The sequence below is a fragment of the Phoxinus phoxinus genome (assembly GCF_949152265.1).
Source record: "Phoxinus phoxinus genome assembly, chromosome: 6".
NCBI classification, from domain to species: domain Eukaryota; kingdom Metazoa; phylum Chordata; class Actinopteri; order Cypriniformes; family Leuciscidae; genus Phoxinus; species Phoxinus phoxinus.
In genome coordinates this window covers 15,211,806-15,230,499 of record NC_136881.1, presented here as the reverse complement: position 1 = coordinate 15,230,499, position 18,694 = coordinate 15,211,806, and the positions used below count along the sequence as shown (strand labels likewise).

The following is an 18,694-nucleotide window of genomic DNA, read 5'->3' as shown; positions in this document are numbered from 1 at the left end:
CCAGAACTCTATTGTGTTGTCTTCAGTAACTGAACACACACACACACACACACACACACACAAAAAAAACATGTAGGCTGTATTGTGCATTTATATTTTAAATTTTAATTATTGTTATTGCTGTTGCTAAACTAAAAATAATAGGCATATCACTTTATTAAACAATAAATTAAATAAGAATGTAATTGTTTAAAAAAATACTTTTTTTCCTGTTTCTGTTTTTTTTTCACCGCTTCGACAACAATGAGAGAACGAGAGCGCGCACGCCCAACAATGACATGATGCTTATAACCTTCAAAAGGTGGACATATGCATTTATTTTAGGTTTTAATGGTACAATCAGAGAGGGAGAGAGAGAGAGAGAGAGAGAGAGAGAGAGAGAGAGAGAGAGAGAGAGAGAGAGAGAGAGAGAGAGAGAGAGAGAGAGACTGATCAAGCGCTGAAAGCAGATTAAACGGTTCAACTGAAGTGCGTCTCTATGAAACTCCATCGGACTAACCCGCCTTCACTTTATTTATTTTCCGGCCCCAATGACTGTTCGCAAGGCGATTGATAGTTCGTGAAAATGTTACTCTTCATGTAAGGTGAGTGATAGCACAGCATATTGTTCGCAAACGATGTGATGTGAAGATGAAGGCGCGTCTCTGACTGGACGTGGTGAATTAGACAGATTAAAGGGAATTAACGTTAAGTGAATGACAGTTTCAATCGCTCTATCAGCGTTTATTGAGAAACTTGTGAATGTTTGATAGCATAACTGAAATAAAAATAGGATTTTTTTTATTAGTTGCTCGTGTCTGACCAAGAAAACATGATTTATTACTATAATAACATAGTAATAACATTACTGTTTGTCTTTTCTACTCGTCGGATACAGAGATTCTGCACCACAGGCAATATTAGTACATTAGCCTATCTTCTTACAGCATTTCAGGGAATGCCAGATAACCTTGTTTATTTGAGTGAGAAATGAATTCAGTGCTTCCTTTAAAGAAATGGGTTGTGTAAAAACTATTAGGCTATATATATATATCATTAGTTACAGCAAGCCAAAAGGTGCCCAATTCATATAGCCTAGTGTCTGGATGATTCAGGGAATTTGGCAGTTGACAGGCATCAGTACAATTAGCCTAGTATACAACAATAGGTCTATTGTGCAAGATCCACAGCACATTTTCTAAAACTTAATTATTTGATTGATGTACCTGATTTATTTTTACCATTTTATTGCAAGCATTACACAACAACACTGTTAGAAAAAATAAAAATTATAGTGAAAACAAGGGCAGAAATCAGACAGGAGATCCGGCAGGCTTCAGAAAGGGCCATAATTCATTTATGCTGTTATTTTTAGGAGCAGCTGAATACTGTGAATTCTTGATGCCTTGTAATTGTAAACTTACCAAAGCAGACTGTGCTTAGGTGTCTGTCACTTATTTAAAACCTAATAATCTAGTGATGATATGCTCAGTAAGACCAAATAGGCACGTGCAAAATAGTGCTTAAAACATTTGATGCAACTGTGATCTTTGCCCTACGATAACACACACTTCATAGCACATCTGTCTTTCAGGCATGAAGCAGAATTTTACAAGCAGCTAACAGTTGAAATTGGGGGATTTGTGCCAATATTCATTTAAGTGGCTCTTGGAGCGGGAGATCTCCAACAGGAACTGATCTGATTACGCATATAAAAGTGACTGAAGCCCCCAGGGCAAATGACAGCTCCGGTTACAGACACCAAATGTAGCACACACATTTGCGCATGGAAAGAGAAAATCACACATCCATCCAAAGACACTGACTTTGATCACAATTACCAGTATTTGGCCTTAAATTGTTATTTGGGAGAGGTAGAGACATTTACTGTGCCTATTTATATTCAATATTGATTTCATCAGGATTTACTGCGTGTAAACCACAAGAATAGGTTTTGTGAATGCAATCAATTGAAAACAACAACCAAATAAGCTAAAATTAAGAAGCTAAAGTCTCTCAGAAGCATTGTACCTCATAATAAAAAGTAAAATAAGTCATATTAGTATGTCATATATGTACACTACTGTTCAAAAATGACTTTTTTATTATTAAAAACATTTATTTTTATTGTTTCAAATAAATGCTGTTCTTTTAATTCAAAGAATCCTGAAAATATTGCATCACGGTTTCCACAAAAATATTAAGCGGCGCAACCGTTTTTGGCATTGATACTAATCAGAGATGTCTCTTGAGCACAAAATCTGAATTTTAGAATTATTTCTAAAGTATCGTGTGACACTGAAGACTGGAGTAACATTTTGCTGCTGAAAATCTAGCTTTGCCATCACATAATTATTGTAATTTTTCATCAAATTACTGTTTTGATGTATTTTATGATCAAATAAATACAGCCTTGGTGAGGCTACTTTCAAAAACTTTAGAAAACCTATTAAATAATGTCTTAAGATGTTGGGCCACCATGTGATGACTCTGGAACTCTACTGGAGGGATGGAATACCATTATTCCAAAAGATATTTCCTCATTTGGTGTTTTGATGATGGTGGTGGAGAGCGTTGTCTAGTGCATCAGGTTGAGATTTGGTTACTGAGAAGGATATACAATGTGATTCACATAATTGTTTTCTCGTCAAACCATTCAGTGACCCCTTGCACCCTATGGATGGGGGCATTGTCATCCTGAAAGAGACTTCTCCCATTAGAATAGATATGTTTCATCATAGGATAAAGGTTATTGCTCAGAACAGCTTTGTATTGATTTGCAGTGACCCTTCCCCCTACGGGTTCAGTCGGTCCTACACAATCCCAGCAAAATCCATAACATAGTCCATGAACTTTCTTTTAATTTGTCGCTTTTCTGTATATATGGGTTGCTTATATATATTATATGACTCTAATGGACTTGCTATCAAAGTATATAAATACATTGGCGTGAAACTATACACATTTTATTATGGGCTTCAAATGCAACACTTAGTTTTATACATTATGTATGCTCTATCCACCAAGAGGTCCTTGAAGGTTGAAGACCTCTGACATAGAGTTTAGTTTGCCCTTTATTCTGATGTCAATATAGTGATCTTAGATTGCAGTATATTTAACAATTTATCAAAATTTTCATTGATATTTACAAAATAGGAAATGCTTCAGGAAATGCTTAAATGCTAATTTAATGCATATAGTCCGAAAGACAAGCTTAACAATCTTACTGACATACATACAACTTTTTAGTTGTATAAAATCTCTTAATACATCATAATTAAGAAAAAGGCCTCGTGAAAACAAGGAAAGTATTAAAAACAAAGCTTTATTAAGTAGTTTGGCATAATTTTATATGATTAATTATTACATTATTGATCAAATATTATTCCAAAAAAACGCATAAAAACATAAAACAAGAAATTATATCATAGAGAGGTCCCCTGCAGACCCGCATGACTGTCTGTCTGTCACAATTATGTTCTGTTAGTTTCACTTTCATGGACTTTTAGGCTGAATCTGAAATCGCCCCTTAAACCCTCATTCACTATTCCCTGCGTTAGTCCACTAATACTGTTCACTTGAAGGAGTGAATGAAAAGGAGTGAGCGGATTCGGACAGCCGTTGAGCTTACATTTGTTGTACACTCATTATTGCAGTGCAATGTGTGATTGAATAAGTGCACTCAATAACGTCCACTATGGTTTCGGACACCACAAATGGCTGTCTCCTGAAATAACGCCCTATTTGAGGCGATTTCAGATTCAGTCTTAGTTTGTTTATCGTTAGTTTCTTGTTTTCTTTGTGCTAGTTTCTCGCCATACCTTAGTCTCCATCTTGTCCATTTTGTCATCGCCATTGCACTCGCTATTTGATTTCTTGAGTTTGTTAAATACTTTGTTTGATACTTTTTGAATAATCTTCATCTGAACTAAAATGTGACACTGTCAAGGTAGTCTCTTAGATTATTAAATAATTAGACTTTTTATGAAAAGGCAATTTTAGTCCAGGTTGTAAAAATATCATCTGGTCCAACACCCCCCCCCCCCCCCCCCCCCCCATTTATGAATTAATACTTTGTGGTATTTGTAAAAAAAAAAAACTTGAAAAAGTTATTTTAAAACATTTTGATTAAGATTTGTACACATGTATTCAAGGACGATATGTTATTGTTTTCTATTTTATGGTTGGACCACATGACATTTTTATGTCATTAAAGTGAAACTTTTCTTGATACTGGAACAAATGTTTTTTTTTTAACTTTATGAAACCAAAATAAATATGAAGAGAACATTTATAAAAACTTGGTTAGCCTAAATGTTAGTAAATTTGGTACAATCTTTAAAAAAGATGTGTCCTTAATCAATGACACTCTTAAATCATTAATTTCATGTCCCTGGAATAATAATTAGGCTACATGTTAATAATTGCATTGTAAAGCACCACATTTATCATTTTATTTAAAATTTAAAATTTAAAATTTTATGCAAATAATTGTTGTAAACAATTCCATATACAAAGCAGGCACATGTATAAAACAATAAACCTAGTCAAACTATACATCGAGATGACACGTGACTCAAGCTCTTAGGGGGAAAAAAGATGATGCATTTCCTGTTCTATGCTACACCTCTCTCCTCATGCTAAGACTCCCAGAAGCCAAGATCCAAAGAACAAATAATGCACACACAGTCACATGCAACTTCCCCAGTTCGTCTTTCTATGTTCTTATTTAGCATCTCTTTCTCTTCCGTCAACCTTTTCATCTTCCCAGCTTTCTCTCATTGTTTTCCTTCTATCTACTGTACATCTTTTTCTCATTTTCTCAATCCTCTTCCATTCACCCTTTACTTATAAGTTATAACCCTCGCCGATCAACACATGCAGTGGTCAGATCATGCTGCTCTGCCACTCTATCACTGTCTTTTTGTTTTGTTGTGCTTGTGTGTGTGTGTGTGTGTGAGTGGCGAGGCAGCATTAAGATACATTATTAAAGCTGTGCACTCTGTGGTTCTCTCTCTCTCTCTCTCTCTCTCTCTCTCTCTCTCTCTCTCTCTCTCTCTCTCTCTCTGCAAGTCTGAAAGAAGAGTTTAAGGGCAATGATAGGATTACCAAAGTGTTTAAGGAGAGCTTGAAGGATGCATGCAGTGCTGGGGACTTCATAAATATACATCTGCTCAAACAACTCATATCAAACAAATCAATCAAACCATTACCGTTATACAGTGCAATCAATTTTTAAAGGATTTTTTTTTTGTGACATAAACATTTCATGGGTTTAATCTTTTTCATTCATCCATTGTAACTACTCTCATTGTTCAACGTTCATCTGTATTGCATTGTTTAAAATATTTCGTTTGAGAAAGACAGAAGTAACAAAAACAAAATAAAGGCACTGAAAGATTCTGACAAGGCAGGCTGTGGTTTTGGGAGAAAAATAGCACTGAGAGAAGGATAAACTAACGACAGCAGAGAACAAGCGAGTGAGAGGGAGAAAGAGAGCTGTGTTCTCTGTTTTTACTGGGATACATTAATTATTCAATAGCTTGGAGATGAAAATGTTCAGAGGGGACTCCGACAGCCCTGATGGTTCTGTCTCTCTTTCTCTCTCTTAATTTCCTCCGTAGACTTCCATTGTCACTTTATCAGTGTTAAGGAAGCTACTTTGTAACTGCTTCTCTATAAGCTTCCCATGACTCAAAATAGAGCATAGTCAAACTAGCCTTCTGAAAATACTAAAGAATTAGCCTAGCTAACTTTATGCTATTCAAGAGGGAAGTATCTTTTTAATAAAATCAGATTATATAATTTATTTTTACAAGCACATAATGTTTACACAAGTTTATAATCATTAAAAGATTCTTAACTGTAAATACCCAAATTGCGATGTAAATCCAACAAGCTGTGAAAGCTGGTTGATAGTCCTAGGTATCATCCAACATCATTATAAACATGTTATATGACAAACACCAAAGAACATTCATAACATTATTGATTTGAAAAACACTTACAGACAATGCCTTTTTCAAGTGTAAATAAAGTATGGATGGAGATAGATATTATATGTATGCTCTCTCAAATGCCTCGCAACAAAATGGCTGAACAGCACATGCTTAACTTAAATAGGGGGATATTACATGCTAAATTGTAAACTGGAGCAGGAAACAGCATACAAAAAAAGAAAACAGTAACGAACAACAGCATTTAAAGTTGCGGTAATCGATTTCTGAGAAACGCTGTATTTGAAATCAACCCAAACAACACAATCCTCTTTTCATTTGCTCCACCCCCAAGATACACAAACTCCCAAAGCAGGGATATCTCTTTAGCTGAAGCCAAGCAAAATAACGCTTAGTGAAAAATAAACCTAACTGATGAATGAACGACAAGGAAAAAACTAAAAATGAACATAGCCTAGTACACAAGAGTATACAAGCAAGAGTTTGTTGTTAGTTCATTGTAGTTGCCAGCAGCACACCAGCTCAAGCCAAACAATAACACTCAAAACTGTCTTGTTACTAGCTAACATTGCAACAACTGCATATTTTGGTTCTGTGAAACATATAGCAAAACCAATGTTACTCACGAATAGAGCAGAAACAATGCAACCATGGCGTCCGTTTTCAAGCCTTCCCGCTTAGGTCTTTCCGTGGTGGAAAGCTTTTCTGATATTGAGGGTTCTAAAGCTCTTGCCTTATCGCAACCATTTTTTCCCCAGTGATATTCCTCTGACCTTTTCTCTTTTGTAATGTAAGCCAAGTGTGTTGTGGTACTCGATCCGATCCACTTTCAACAGCATTTCTCAGAAATTGCTTACCAGACCTTTAACTAAATATTTTGTTAAAAGACGTAAAATGCTATGAAGGAACTTTTATGCATACGGGGCTTCAAATAAATTAGGTTCATTTATTGAATCAGTTTGTTCAGGTGGCTACATTTACATGTATAATTATATTTGGTAGATTTTTTTATCAAAAGAGACTGCATTTTATCAGTTCATGCATTTTCTAGGAATGTAACCCAAGACCTTGGCGTTGGCTAGCACCATGCTCTCTAATGTTTAAATGACAAGAATGAGCTACTCCATGTAAATCAAACACGTCACATGGAAGATTAGTGGAAAACCATTGTTGTAGCTCATCACTAAATTTTAATAAACAGATTGGTGCCGTTGTTAAAGGGCACCTATTATGACATTTAAAATGTTCCTAATGTTGTTTAGGGAGTCCCCAACAACAGTTTTACATGCATGCAATGACAAAAAACACTTTTGTTGTCGTATAATATGCATTTATTTTTACCTGATTTGCTCACCGACTCCCAAATGAATCGTTCAACGACTCATTTTTCAAACCCCTCCTTTGCGCGACGCTAATCTGCGTTGATTGGTCAGATGACCCAGCAGTGTTTACATAGATAATAGGCTACTTATTGTTTAACACGGAGTACAATGATGCTTTTATCAATTAAATTGTGTTATAATAATTATTATAGTCCACTGCTTTGTAGTTTGTAGTAAAAAACTAAAACTAAAATAAAGAATTTAATGTTATGTTAGCGAGCATAGCCCAGAGTTCATATTGTAAAAGCACAATCAGTCTTTGTTTGCGTTAGCCCGATGCATAAACATAACGTTTTTACAAAAATAAAAAAAATAAAATGTAGTTACGTTACTACGAGGTATTACTCTATTCTTTAAGACAACTCCGAAAACAACGACAAACACTTCACATAGGCTATCTCAATACAATTGTCATAGAAGACCTAGAAGCTAAACGGTGCTTACACAACAAACAAAATAATTATTAAACATGCTACATAAAACATAAAAGCAACAATTATTAATAACACTTACAGGTTGTGATACGGAGGAGGAAGCTGATGCAAATACACTTGGAACTGAACCTTCCTTCAATATCAGCTGGCTCGCGAATCCAAGTTTGAGTGCATTTAAGTTGGTAAAGCAATCGTCTTGAAAATGGCGCGAGCAAAGCACAAGGCTCGGACTATACTTCTGTGGTATAGTTGTATATATGAATTGTACTGTAGCCACTTAGTCTTCAAATGCTCCTCCTTGGGCAGATGAAAAAAGTTTGCTTTTGAGTCGCACTTCAGAACACAGCGTCTCGTCGCCATGATATTTTCCCTGGCCTTGGAGCGCAATAAGTGGGCGTATCGTATTCAAATAACTTGACAAGTTGACGTCATCTAGTCAGAGAAAAAGCTTCGGTCTTCTAACGATTCATAAAAATGACTCTTACTTTTGAAAGACAATAACTTTATATACGGTGCACTTTCATATTTCAAACTTTGCAGGATGTTTTTGTTCACTTAGATCTATGTTACAGACTACATGAAAGGTAGGCTAAATTTCAAAATTCCATAATAGGTGCCCTTTAAAGGTATCTTTTTTAAAGCATTTTCTATCCAGTAAAGATTTGGAAATTGTGGTTCACTCTTTTATCTCATCAAAGATTGACTATTGTAATTCTTTATAGATTGGTCTCCCCCAGACTATGCTAGTCCGCCTACAGTTAGAGCAAAATGCAGCAGCAAGGCTTTTAACACGGGTGAAAAAAAATAGAGACCATTACCCCTGTACTGCAATCCTTACATTTGCTTCCGGTTACATTCAGGATTGATTTTAAAGTTATTTTGTTTGTCGGCCTTGCCCCACCACTGCATCAATGATCTTATTATTCCCTACTCTCCTTCTAGAGTTCTCAGGTCCTCCGATCAACGGCTTTTAAAGGTCCCTCATTGTCATTTAAAATCAAAAGGAGGTCAGCTCCATCAATTGCCACTTTTAAGTCTTATTTAAATACGTATTCATTTTCTTTAGCTTTTGAATAAGTTATGTTTGTTTTGTTGTATGATTTTAATGTTATCATTTTTGTAAAGCACTTTGGGGCAACATCTGTTGTTTGAAAATGTGCTAAATAAAGTTGCTTGCTTAAATAAACAAGAGAATGTTACCAGCAATGCCAAGGTCATGGATTTGATTTCCAGGAAATATGAACTAAAAAATATTAAAATGTTCATTGAATGCGATGCAAATGCTTTAGGCAAAAGCTAAAATGAGATGCAGGGTCTGGGCAGGCCATTTCAGGCTGAGATGAATTAATGTCCAGACTGAGTTTTATGGTTTGATAAAGGTAGACAGGATGTGTTGAGATGAGACAACTTCCAGATGTTAAAAACAAGTTGAGCAACAGCATTAACATTTTTGTAAAGTAATAGTTCACTTAAAAATGAAAATCCTGAAATAATTTACAAACTCACAAGTTGTTTCAAACCAGTATGAATTTCTTTCTTCTGCTGAACACTGTAACCAGGTAATCAGACAGTTGATGTACCCCATTGACTTCCATAGGGGAAACAATAATGGGGTATCAACTGTTTAGTTACCAACATTCTTCAAAATATCTTCTTTTGTGTTCAGCAGAAGAAAGAAATTCATACAACAACTTGAGGGTGAGTAACTGATGACAGAATTTAAAAGTGACCTATTCCTTTAAGGGATACAGGTGTATATGGCATATGGTCTGCAAGGATGGGGTTATATTCTTGCCATTATACAACAACAAACTGGATATGCAGTGATAAGGAAAATACCTTATTTTCCTTTTAAACAAAAAGAGAAAGCCTTTATTAGCATCGCTTTGGATTAGCACATTAGATGATTGCAGTATTGGCAAAACATTATGCACTTAGGCCTACATAATACAGTTGTAGGAAATAAATTAAATGGAGTAAAAGAAACACAATACAATACTATAAGAAATACTACTTGCAATATCATTCCTCATTTAAACAAGAAAAAATGCTTTTCATTGAGAGAGCTCTTTCAATTAAACAAACCAAAAGAGCTGTATCCTTTGTGGTACAACAGCTTTGAACATCAATTGCAACCTAATGTGACTATTCATTTAATTGGTACCTCCTTGCCAGATCTTTAGTAAGGCCCTTTTGGTCATGTCTCATTTTCCTTTTAGCATTTGATTTTCAGGCAAGGGTGAAAAAATGTAGCCTAACTATTACCACACTTCACCACTTGACTTATTAAGAAATGCAAATATTTGTGCATTACAGGTTTTGTGAAATGTTTAAATATGCAAATAAGGGATCATCTAATTAAATATGCACTAATTTGCAGACATTTCCAGAACAGAAATCCAGGTTCAAAATTCTAATTTTCATGGCAAATTGCTTAACCACTGTTCTCTGAAAGAGTGAGGTACTAGTGTTAGGGGTAACGCATTACAAGTTAAGCGAGTCACGTAAACAGACAATTTTCTAAAGTAACTGGTAAAGTAACACATTACTTTTAAATTTACAACAAAATATCTGAGTTGCTTTTTCGATTAATTATATCAGTGAAATGAACAGAAATGAATAAAAACAGTGAAATGCAAACCTACAAAATTTCACAAATATACAGTACTTTATGTATTTAATCTCACTTTATTAACAAATTTGCTAATAAAGATTTGCTAATAATCATTTCAACCATACTAATAAGCAAAAATTACTTTATAAACATCACATTTGTATTTTTTTTATTGCTGAAGTAAGTGTTGATCTTTCTTCTCCTGCGCCCTATTCCTTTGCAATCCAGAATTTAGTTTGAGCTGCGCACTCTACTGTACAGGAATGAATGTGCATTTCCTTCAGCCTGAGGCTTATTCATTTCACTTTTGCTACATAAAAGGGCTTTACATTTGCCAAAAATAGAACTTAATTGGTATTTAAAATCAAACAAGCAGAGCCAGCACAGATCAGGAAAAGTAACTCAAAAGTAAACACATTACTTTCCTTAAAAAGTAACTAAGTAATGCAATTAGTAATTTTTTTAGGGAGTAACACAATATTGTTATGTATTACTCTTAAAAGTAACTTTCCCCACCATTGCATACTATGGGAAATGTCTCAGGCGTAACTGACCACAGATAAAACACTCCTCACTCCACGTGAAATCGACCCTGCTCATCACATAGACAATAAAACATAATGTGTAGCGATGTTACCATGACGGCTAATCTATAAACTGTTAATTTCTCTTCAGGTTGAGAGAGAATGAGAATGATGCAATAACAGTGAATTATAGTACTGTGAGAGTCGTCTTCTTTGGTCAGTTACGCAGGAGTCGTTTCTCATTGTGAGATTTAAAAAAACAACATCAGATAACATACAGTATGTGTCTTTTTGATAGAGCTGAGGACCCCTTGGAGCACCCACCATAGCAACAAAGAAGAGTCCATGTCTGATGCAGAGGACCAATGGATCAAGAAGAAAACAAAGCACCTGCACTCTCTGGAAATCATCACTGATGATTTTTTTTTTTTTTATCTTTCTCTTTGCTCATATTAACCTCCGAATGTTCAGGTCCAAAACATCCATATAGATGCAGTGCAAATGGATAGGACAAAAACGTCAAAATCCCTTACACTGCATATATGTATTCTGAGGTAGCCAATGAAATAAAGAAGTTTATTTAATGTTAGCTGTCAATTTAACAGACTGAGGCACTGAAAAGTCCTTTGAAAAAAATGAGTAGACCAAAATGATCAAATTAATGCTTTGAAGATTGGGTGATGCAGTCCAAGGAAAAGTTCCTCTTCAATGGGGCGACATATTATCTGACTTTAAGGTAAGTAGAGGGTGTATTTGTGTCTGTGACTGTGTGTATAGTGTATCCATAGTGTTAGGTGTTTACATGTGTGTATGTGGCTCAGTGATCGGCTCAGTGTGTGACGCAATTACACTTTGTCCCAGCCTTTACAAACCTAATCCAATTAGAATACTTGTCAGTAACCTTAGGGTCAACTGTCTGTAACTCTCTGTGCATTTACACTCTATAAAGTCCAATGGGTCCAATGTTAATATGAAGAAATCTTACAGGTGTTTTCCCGTAATTAGAATTTTGCATTGCACAGTGTGCATGAAATGGATTGTTGGGTTAGGGTTAGGGTTAGGGTAGTTAGGGTTAGGGTTTGGTAGTCTTTTCTACCATTGTGAAGTATATCTGAGTGAAACGGCTTCTGGAACGAGAACACTTTTTAGAGCGGGACTTGATTTTGTCTTCAGGAATTGAATCGTAGGAAGTTCCCAGTTTGCAGTCAGTTGTGCGGGATATTTAGTCCCACCCTCCCCCGAGATGTACTTTATTTAAGCTGCACCATTTGTTCAAGGCAGAACATATCTACTAGGTCGTAAGCTCTCGTAAGCAGCATTCGAACTTCAGTTTATCCTTGATTCTAACTTATTTTTCCTTACGTAACAAATGGTAAATCGTGGTACAACAGCATGTCACGGGGGCAGAAATGGAACATCTTTGTATCTTATTTACCCGTAAAAGTAGTAAGGGTACATATTACCACACTAAGGTACTAAAATGCACCTTTTAGAGGTAGAAAAGGTACAAAGTTGTCCTGCTATTACATTCCAATTGTTACTTAAGGTCGGAGGCTTCCGTAAATATTTAGTAGTGCATAAGTTAGTGCCCCTTTACGCCAAGTTGTAACTTGCGCAAAGCTGGGGCAACCGGCTCCTGATTTTGTTCTCATTTACAGTACTGTACAGTATAGCATATAACGATACTTACCGTCAGCACTGTCTTTAAGTGATTTTTGAGAGACAGACTTGTTGCGATACATGATGTATGTAACTGCGTTGGACACTTTTAGCCTGCTGAAAGATCTATTACAAGCTAGGATCCTGATATAATAGACTAAGTGTACATTTTTAAGCTATTTAGCTGTGCTCAGTGCTAACGTTACATAGTGTGTCTTAACTGGTCCACTGCCTGTAATCCTCCCATGTGAATGTCAATGAATTGTAGACAATTCTTACGTTAAGTAGTCAAACCTAGCCATTAGCGTTAGCTGCCCATGCTAATGATGGAGTACAGCCATTATCTCTCAGACAGAGCATGAGCAGACCTTTTTATGAGGGAACATGGGTGTAAGGGGGAATTAAACCCCACTCTACAGGCCACTAATCTAATCGAGAGAGAGAGAGAGAGAGAGAGAGAGAGAGAGAGAGAGAGAGAGAGAGAGAATAGTGTAGTCATATGTTTCATTGTGAAATTCATTGAATATGGGCCCCTATATCTAAATGCTACAACACAGACTTAGTTCCTGGATCCATTTTAGTGATCTAGCAGTTCACAGACTCCTAAACGTAATTGAATCTCTATCTTTAGTATATAATGTAATCTTAAGATTTTGCAGTGAGATGAAGCCTTACGTATAGAATAACTCCATTGACCAAGAGGCTGCTGAAGCATATCATGAATAAAATATATTAAATAGTGCTGAATGTAATGAGATTTGTATAGGAAAACCTCAACAACATTTCGTGCTAATCCTCTTGAAGACCGGGTGAGAGAGGGGATGCTATTGGTATCCTTAAGTGACTGAGCTTTAAAGAGAGAATTAAAGGAAGGGATCTATGGATGGCTACCTGGCACACCCTTGTATTTAAAAAAAAGAAATAGAGAGTTGTTGTTTTTTAGTGAACAACGTTCTTTGGTAGAATAGCTACTTATATGTTATTATCATTTATTATTAAACGTATCAATATTTAATCAGGAAACAATAATGCAATAACTGAATAGCTGATTATAACGGAAACTGATTTGTTGCAGTACAGTGGAAAAAAAGGCAGGTGCATCATGGTCAAGGGGTGTTTTTCTTTATCCATAATGCAAACCGCCTGAGGTACAAACTGCTTTGGAAACTCTTCAGAGGGCAAATTATAATATTTTGTTATTTCAATCTTCCCTTTTCTCTCTGTCTCTCTCTCTCTCTCTTATTTGCATAGGCAAGGGAATTGTAATGTTTAGAAATTATGATTTAGTTATTTAAAAAAAGTCAAGATCAGGGGGGGAATATAAAATTTAAAAGTATGTCAGAATCAGAATCGTTAATTTCCCATGAATTCTTTCTAATCCGCTGTTAATTCTTGTCAATGAATGTTACAGCTGCAGTAGGCTATGTAACTTTTTTAAAAGTTAAAATGTGATGCTTTATTGTGGCCTCAGTTGAGCTGAAATTAGATAAACAAAAAACTGTAACCTTATTAAACTAATGGTATTATAATTGTCACCTGATACTAATGAAAATCTGCCCCAGTAATCTTTAATTGTTAAATAAAATACCTTAGCCTGGAGCAAAGCAAATGAGTTGTGCTCTATAGGGAGGTAGAAATGTCATTAACTTTCACAATACATAAATAGATTTTTAGTGATTTAGTCATTATAAATCATTTAGAACCTAGCATAAGCTCTGAAGTTGTTATTCAGTTGATTCAGTAGAAGCTACACGTTTCGCATATTATGGGTGCAAATTCAGCATTTTCAGGAGCTTGTTTTCGCAGATTGAACATACTGAATTGAATTTAGAATATCTGAGAAGTGACGTGCTGTAATCCAGTGACTGTCTGCATTGGCCTGCATCTGTCGGTGCAGTGTGAATTGGCCTTGAAACCAATTCAAAACTACTTAAATATTTATACATTTTGCAATAAACTTAATCACGGTCATGTTTAGTTTCATTGTCTTGTTTAGTTTCATGGTTTTCTTTGTTTATGTTTTGCCTGGGCTTGTATTTTTCATTAGTTGGTTTTAGATTAGTCCACGCCTGTTCATTGTCATCCTCAGTGTATTTGAGCCCTCTGTTCCTTTAGTTCATTGTTGCATTAATGTTTTTGGATTTCGTGTAAAAGTATAATTAGAATGGGAATGCCACTTTTAAGATTGACCGTATTTTCGTTTTAGGTCAAAATGCCTTTTAAATGGGAGTTCATGGGGCACTTCTATGATACACTAAGAAGGCTTGACACAACATAAAACTGTGCTCGAAGTATCAGCAGGGGCTCTACACATGAACTTGAGCATTGAATTCATTGTTTGTGTTCACAAAATTTACTAAAAAGAAAGGTTTTGTACGACTCACTTAATCAGTTAGTGTTTCCGGTGGCTAGAATTTTGTCCGTTGGAACAACGTCACACAAACCCATAATTTCACCAACAAATGGTTTCACCATTCAAACATGAAAGAGAGTTTTGAGGTAAATTATCTTTAAATTAAAAAGTCTTTAAAGCTGATGTTAGCTGACAGAATTATCCGGCGCAAAACCAGGCATTCGCAGAAAGACGTAGACTCAAAGTAATCGGATCAGCTCGTTTACATGGTGTAATTTTTCGTTTGATCGGTTCCTAAAAAGGTTTATTACACCCCTTCAATCCGACTGAAATTTCAATCAGTTTGAGCATTTTATTCCGATTGAGGAGTTGACACAGAGCATTTTCATTGTGATTGGCCTTTTGAACTGGTTATAATCGGAATACAATGCTACATGCAAACGGGACCAGTGTCTCCATAGTGTTGCAAATGTGGAAATAGTACCAATATGCTCTTCCTGTGCTTATAGTTATGCACTGGTTGGCATCGGTAAGGAAAGATGGGCTATTCCGCTTCTCCTATGAAAATACGGAGATGGAAGTGTATGCCCCTTACTTCATCAGTCCCACTTCATCAGCTATTGTCTCCCCAGTGTTGCAAATTCGGTAGTGGCATCGGTGAGGAAAGATGGGCAATTCCACTTCTCGCACCCTGCATTCCAAAGACAATGCATGACGCAGAAAGAATGACAATATCATTTTAATAGACACTAAGACTTTACAAAAGAGAACGTAACACTAACACAAGACGCAGATCAGAGGAGAACTGTGGGCTTAAATACACAAGATGGTGATGATCAAAAGAACAGATGAGACACTAATCAGGGACCATGGCTATTAATGAATGACTAAACTAAGGGGCCGTTTACACTATACTGTTTTCAAATAAAAACTAAAAACTTTTTATGCATTTTGGCCATTCATTTACATGACAACAACATTTTGGTGACCTGAAAACGCAAGCTTTTGAAAACGGGTTTTAAAGTGCAATTCTTTGAAAACGATACTGTTATCGTCTCCATGTAAACAACAAAAATGTGAATTTGTGAAAATGGTGATGTCATGCACATGCATATTACGTGTTCAGTCTATAGGTAGTGTTTGTTTACAAAGTGACATTGCCAACTACTGGCCTGGCCTGCATAATACAGCTTGTTATTGTTTTCGTGGATATGTGTGAACACGGATCATTTTTGACAAAGATGTTTTTGCTTCAAATGAATGGTTAGTAAGTAAGTAAGTAAGTAAACTTTATTTATATAGCACCCATCACAGAAAGAATCACAGAGTGCTTTACAAGTAGCAAGTATACCATTTAAAAAAACATCATACTAACATAAAAACATAAAACATAAAAGCACAATCAATTAAAAGCTTGTCTAAATAGTAGTGTCTTCAGCTGCTTTTTAAAAGAAACAATAGAATCGGCCACACGCAACGACAAGGGCAGGGCATTCCACAATTTTGGAGCAGTCGCCTGGAAGGAACGATCTCCCCTAGTTTTAAGGCGGGTTTTAGGTACCATCAGGAGATTCTGACCTGAGGAGCGAAGAATACGAGACGAAGAGTAAGGGGTCAACATGTCAGTGATGTATTGAGGCGTCTGTCCATGTAGTGCTTTAAAAGTTAAAATTAAAATTTTTAAATCAATTCTGTATTTTACCGGTGGCCAGTGGAGAGTAAATAAAATAGGAGTAATGTGTGCCCTTCTGTTTGTTCCTGTTAAAAGCCTGGCTGCGGCATTTTGAACCAGTTGAAGACGCCTCAGAGAACAATTGTTAAAACAAGTAAAAAGAGAATTACAATAATCTAACCGTGAAGAAATAAAAGCATGAATGATCATCTCCATGTTAGTTTTGGGCAGTATTGTTCTTAATTTAGAGATATTTCTCAATTGATAAAAACAGTTTCTGACCAGTTGTCTAGAATGACCATCCAGGGACATCGATTGGTCAAACAGAACACCAAGATTTCTGAGGTGTTGTTTAATTTGCGATATTTTTTGTTCTGGAGCAATGATCATAGTTTCAGTCTTTTTTGTATTCAGTTATAATGTTGGTTGGTTTGGTTCAAGGATATTATTATTTCTTGAAAAAAGCATCCTTCTGAAAATATTGAAACATAAACAGGGCTGTTGAAAAAGTGAGCGGTCACTATTGTGCACAGTCTGGGCAAATGTTGCGCAGTCTGTAACGACTGTGATGTGGTGTATACAGTATTGATAACGATGTTGACAGTAGTAAAAATAAATGGAAAGTCAGATCCAAATCCTGTGAAATCTGAGAACATAATGGGACCATGACTCATGATCTCCTGGGATCTCTCTCTAGTATTTGTCGCAATGTGTAATTTGTCTCTTTGCCATTGTTTGGCCTTCTCTCTGTTCACCATTAGGCTCCAGATTGTCTCTCACATTCCCTAGTGAGAAATACCTCACCATATAGAAGCAACTTAAACGTCAAAAGCAATTCTGCAACAACACCACAATTTACAGAACATACTGTACAACATAAAGAGAGACAATGTTTAATGCCAATATAAGAGAGGTTGACCGCACATTATGCTGTACTGCTGGACACGCTATTTTGCTTGCCACAGCTTGCCCATTACATGCACAACCTGAAGGCCACTGTAAACAGCATGAATAAGTGTACAGAGTTTTATCACTTCTCAGAAACTGGATAGAGAAATTTACCAACCAGTCATAGTGCACCACCTCAGTACTAAAAGTTTGACTCTTTTCTTAATACACACAAGATATGTTACTGTTAAATTGCAGTTATAAGTCACCATGAAATCAAAATTGAAAAAAAAAAAATTATATAGAATATTGCAGTATTTATTATAAATTATTTATCTGTGCGCGTTTTATTTATTTATTTATGTGCCCTTGTAATCTTTGAAAGAAATAACTTCCCCTGCCTCTTCTGTTCTCTGGTGATGTGTTTAGAGTGAGGCTGGGACAACCTGTCACTTACATGAGAAAGAAAAGACGATCACAACTTCTGTTTCATGACGACTTTAAGGCTCATATATATTATTAATGAACCTGACCACATTTATTTTAATATTATGCCTATGACAAATGATAAAATTTTATTATAATTAAATATGATATAATATAATACTTGTTATACTGTACCCCCTTATTATTTCAATATTTTAACAACACATTCCCATGTTCTCTGATGTTGGTTAACAGTCACATGACATGCAGATAAACAAATAAAATATTTAATCTTATGATTGTTTTATTTTTAAATTATTAATTTATTTTATTTACATTTTTATGTTTATGTTTTAAATATTAGCTTTTCATCAACTCACGAACCGGGAAACCCTGTTACTGTATATAAACATCTCTTTCTGATCGTATAGGGAGGAAAGTGTAATGCAATGAGGTCAATGAGGACTGTGAGTGGCTAAAGAGGATATTCTAAAACATGTATATGTGTAACGTATTCAACAATAAATTAGCAAATTCATAAATTCTCTGTATATTGGTTAACGTTAGATATGAGTGATGGTTTTTTTGCAATAAATAGTGGCCTAATAGTGACCTTTCTCCCTGTGTGTAGCTAAATGGAGCGGGACCGCAGTCGCTCACCATCTCGCAGGACCAGCAGAGTAGAACAGGTGGTGGGACGCTGGCTTCGCCGCTCCAGAGAGTCCATCAGCCGGTACCACTCTTTTAATCTAAGAATAATTGTGTGGACGAGTACTTTTACATTTCTTTTTTGTATTTTGTTTTCG

At 35.7% G+C, this 18,694-nt stretch overlaps 1 protein-coding gene across 2 annotated transcripts in view; it reads left to right on the top strand.

Annotated features, from left to right (window-relative positions):
* The first annotated feature begins 390 nt into the window (after positions 1-390).
* Positions 391-18,694, top strand: part of frmpd1a (FERM and PDZ domain containing 1a) — a 30,788-nt gene continuing 12,484 nt past the window's right edge. Inside the window, exons 1-3 of one of the 2 annotated variants that reach the window (XM_079614710.1) lie at positions 391-584; positions 11,189-11,626; positions 18,520-18,621. In XM_079614710.1, coding sequence (XP_079470836.1) covers positions 18,524-18,621 — 98 coding nt within the window. In that variant the 5' untranslated portion in view covers positions 391-584; positions 11,189-11,626; positions 18,520-18,523. Of the gene's footprint in view, positions 585-11,188; positions 11,627-18,519; positions 18,622-18,694 lie in introns of those variants that run through there. The other variant, XM_079614711.1, reaches the window with a different exon arrangement.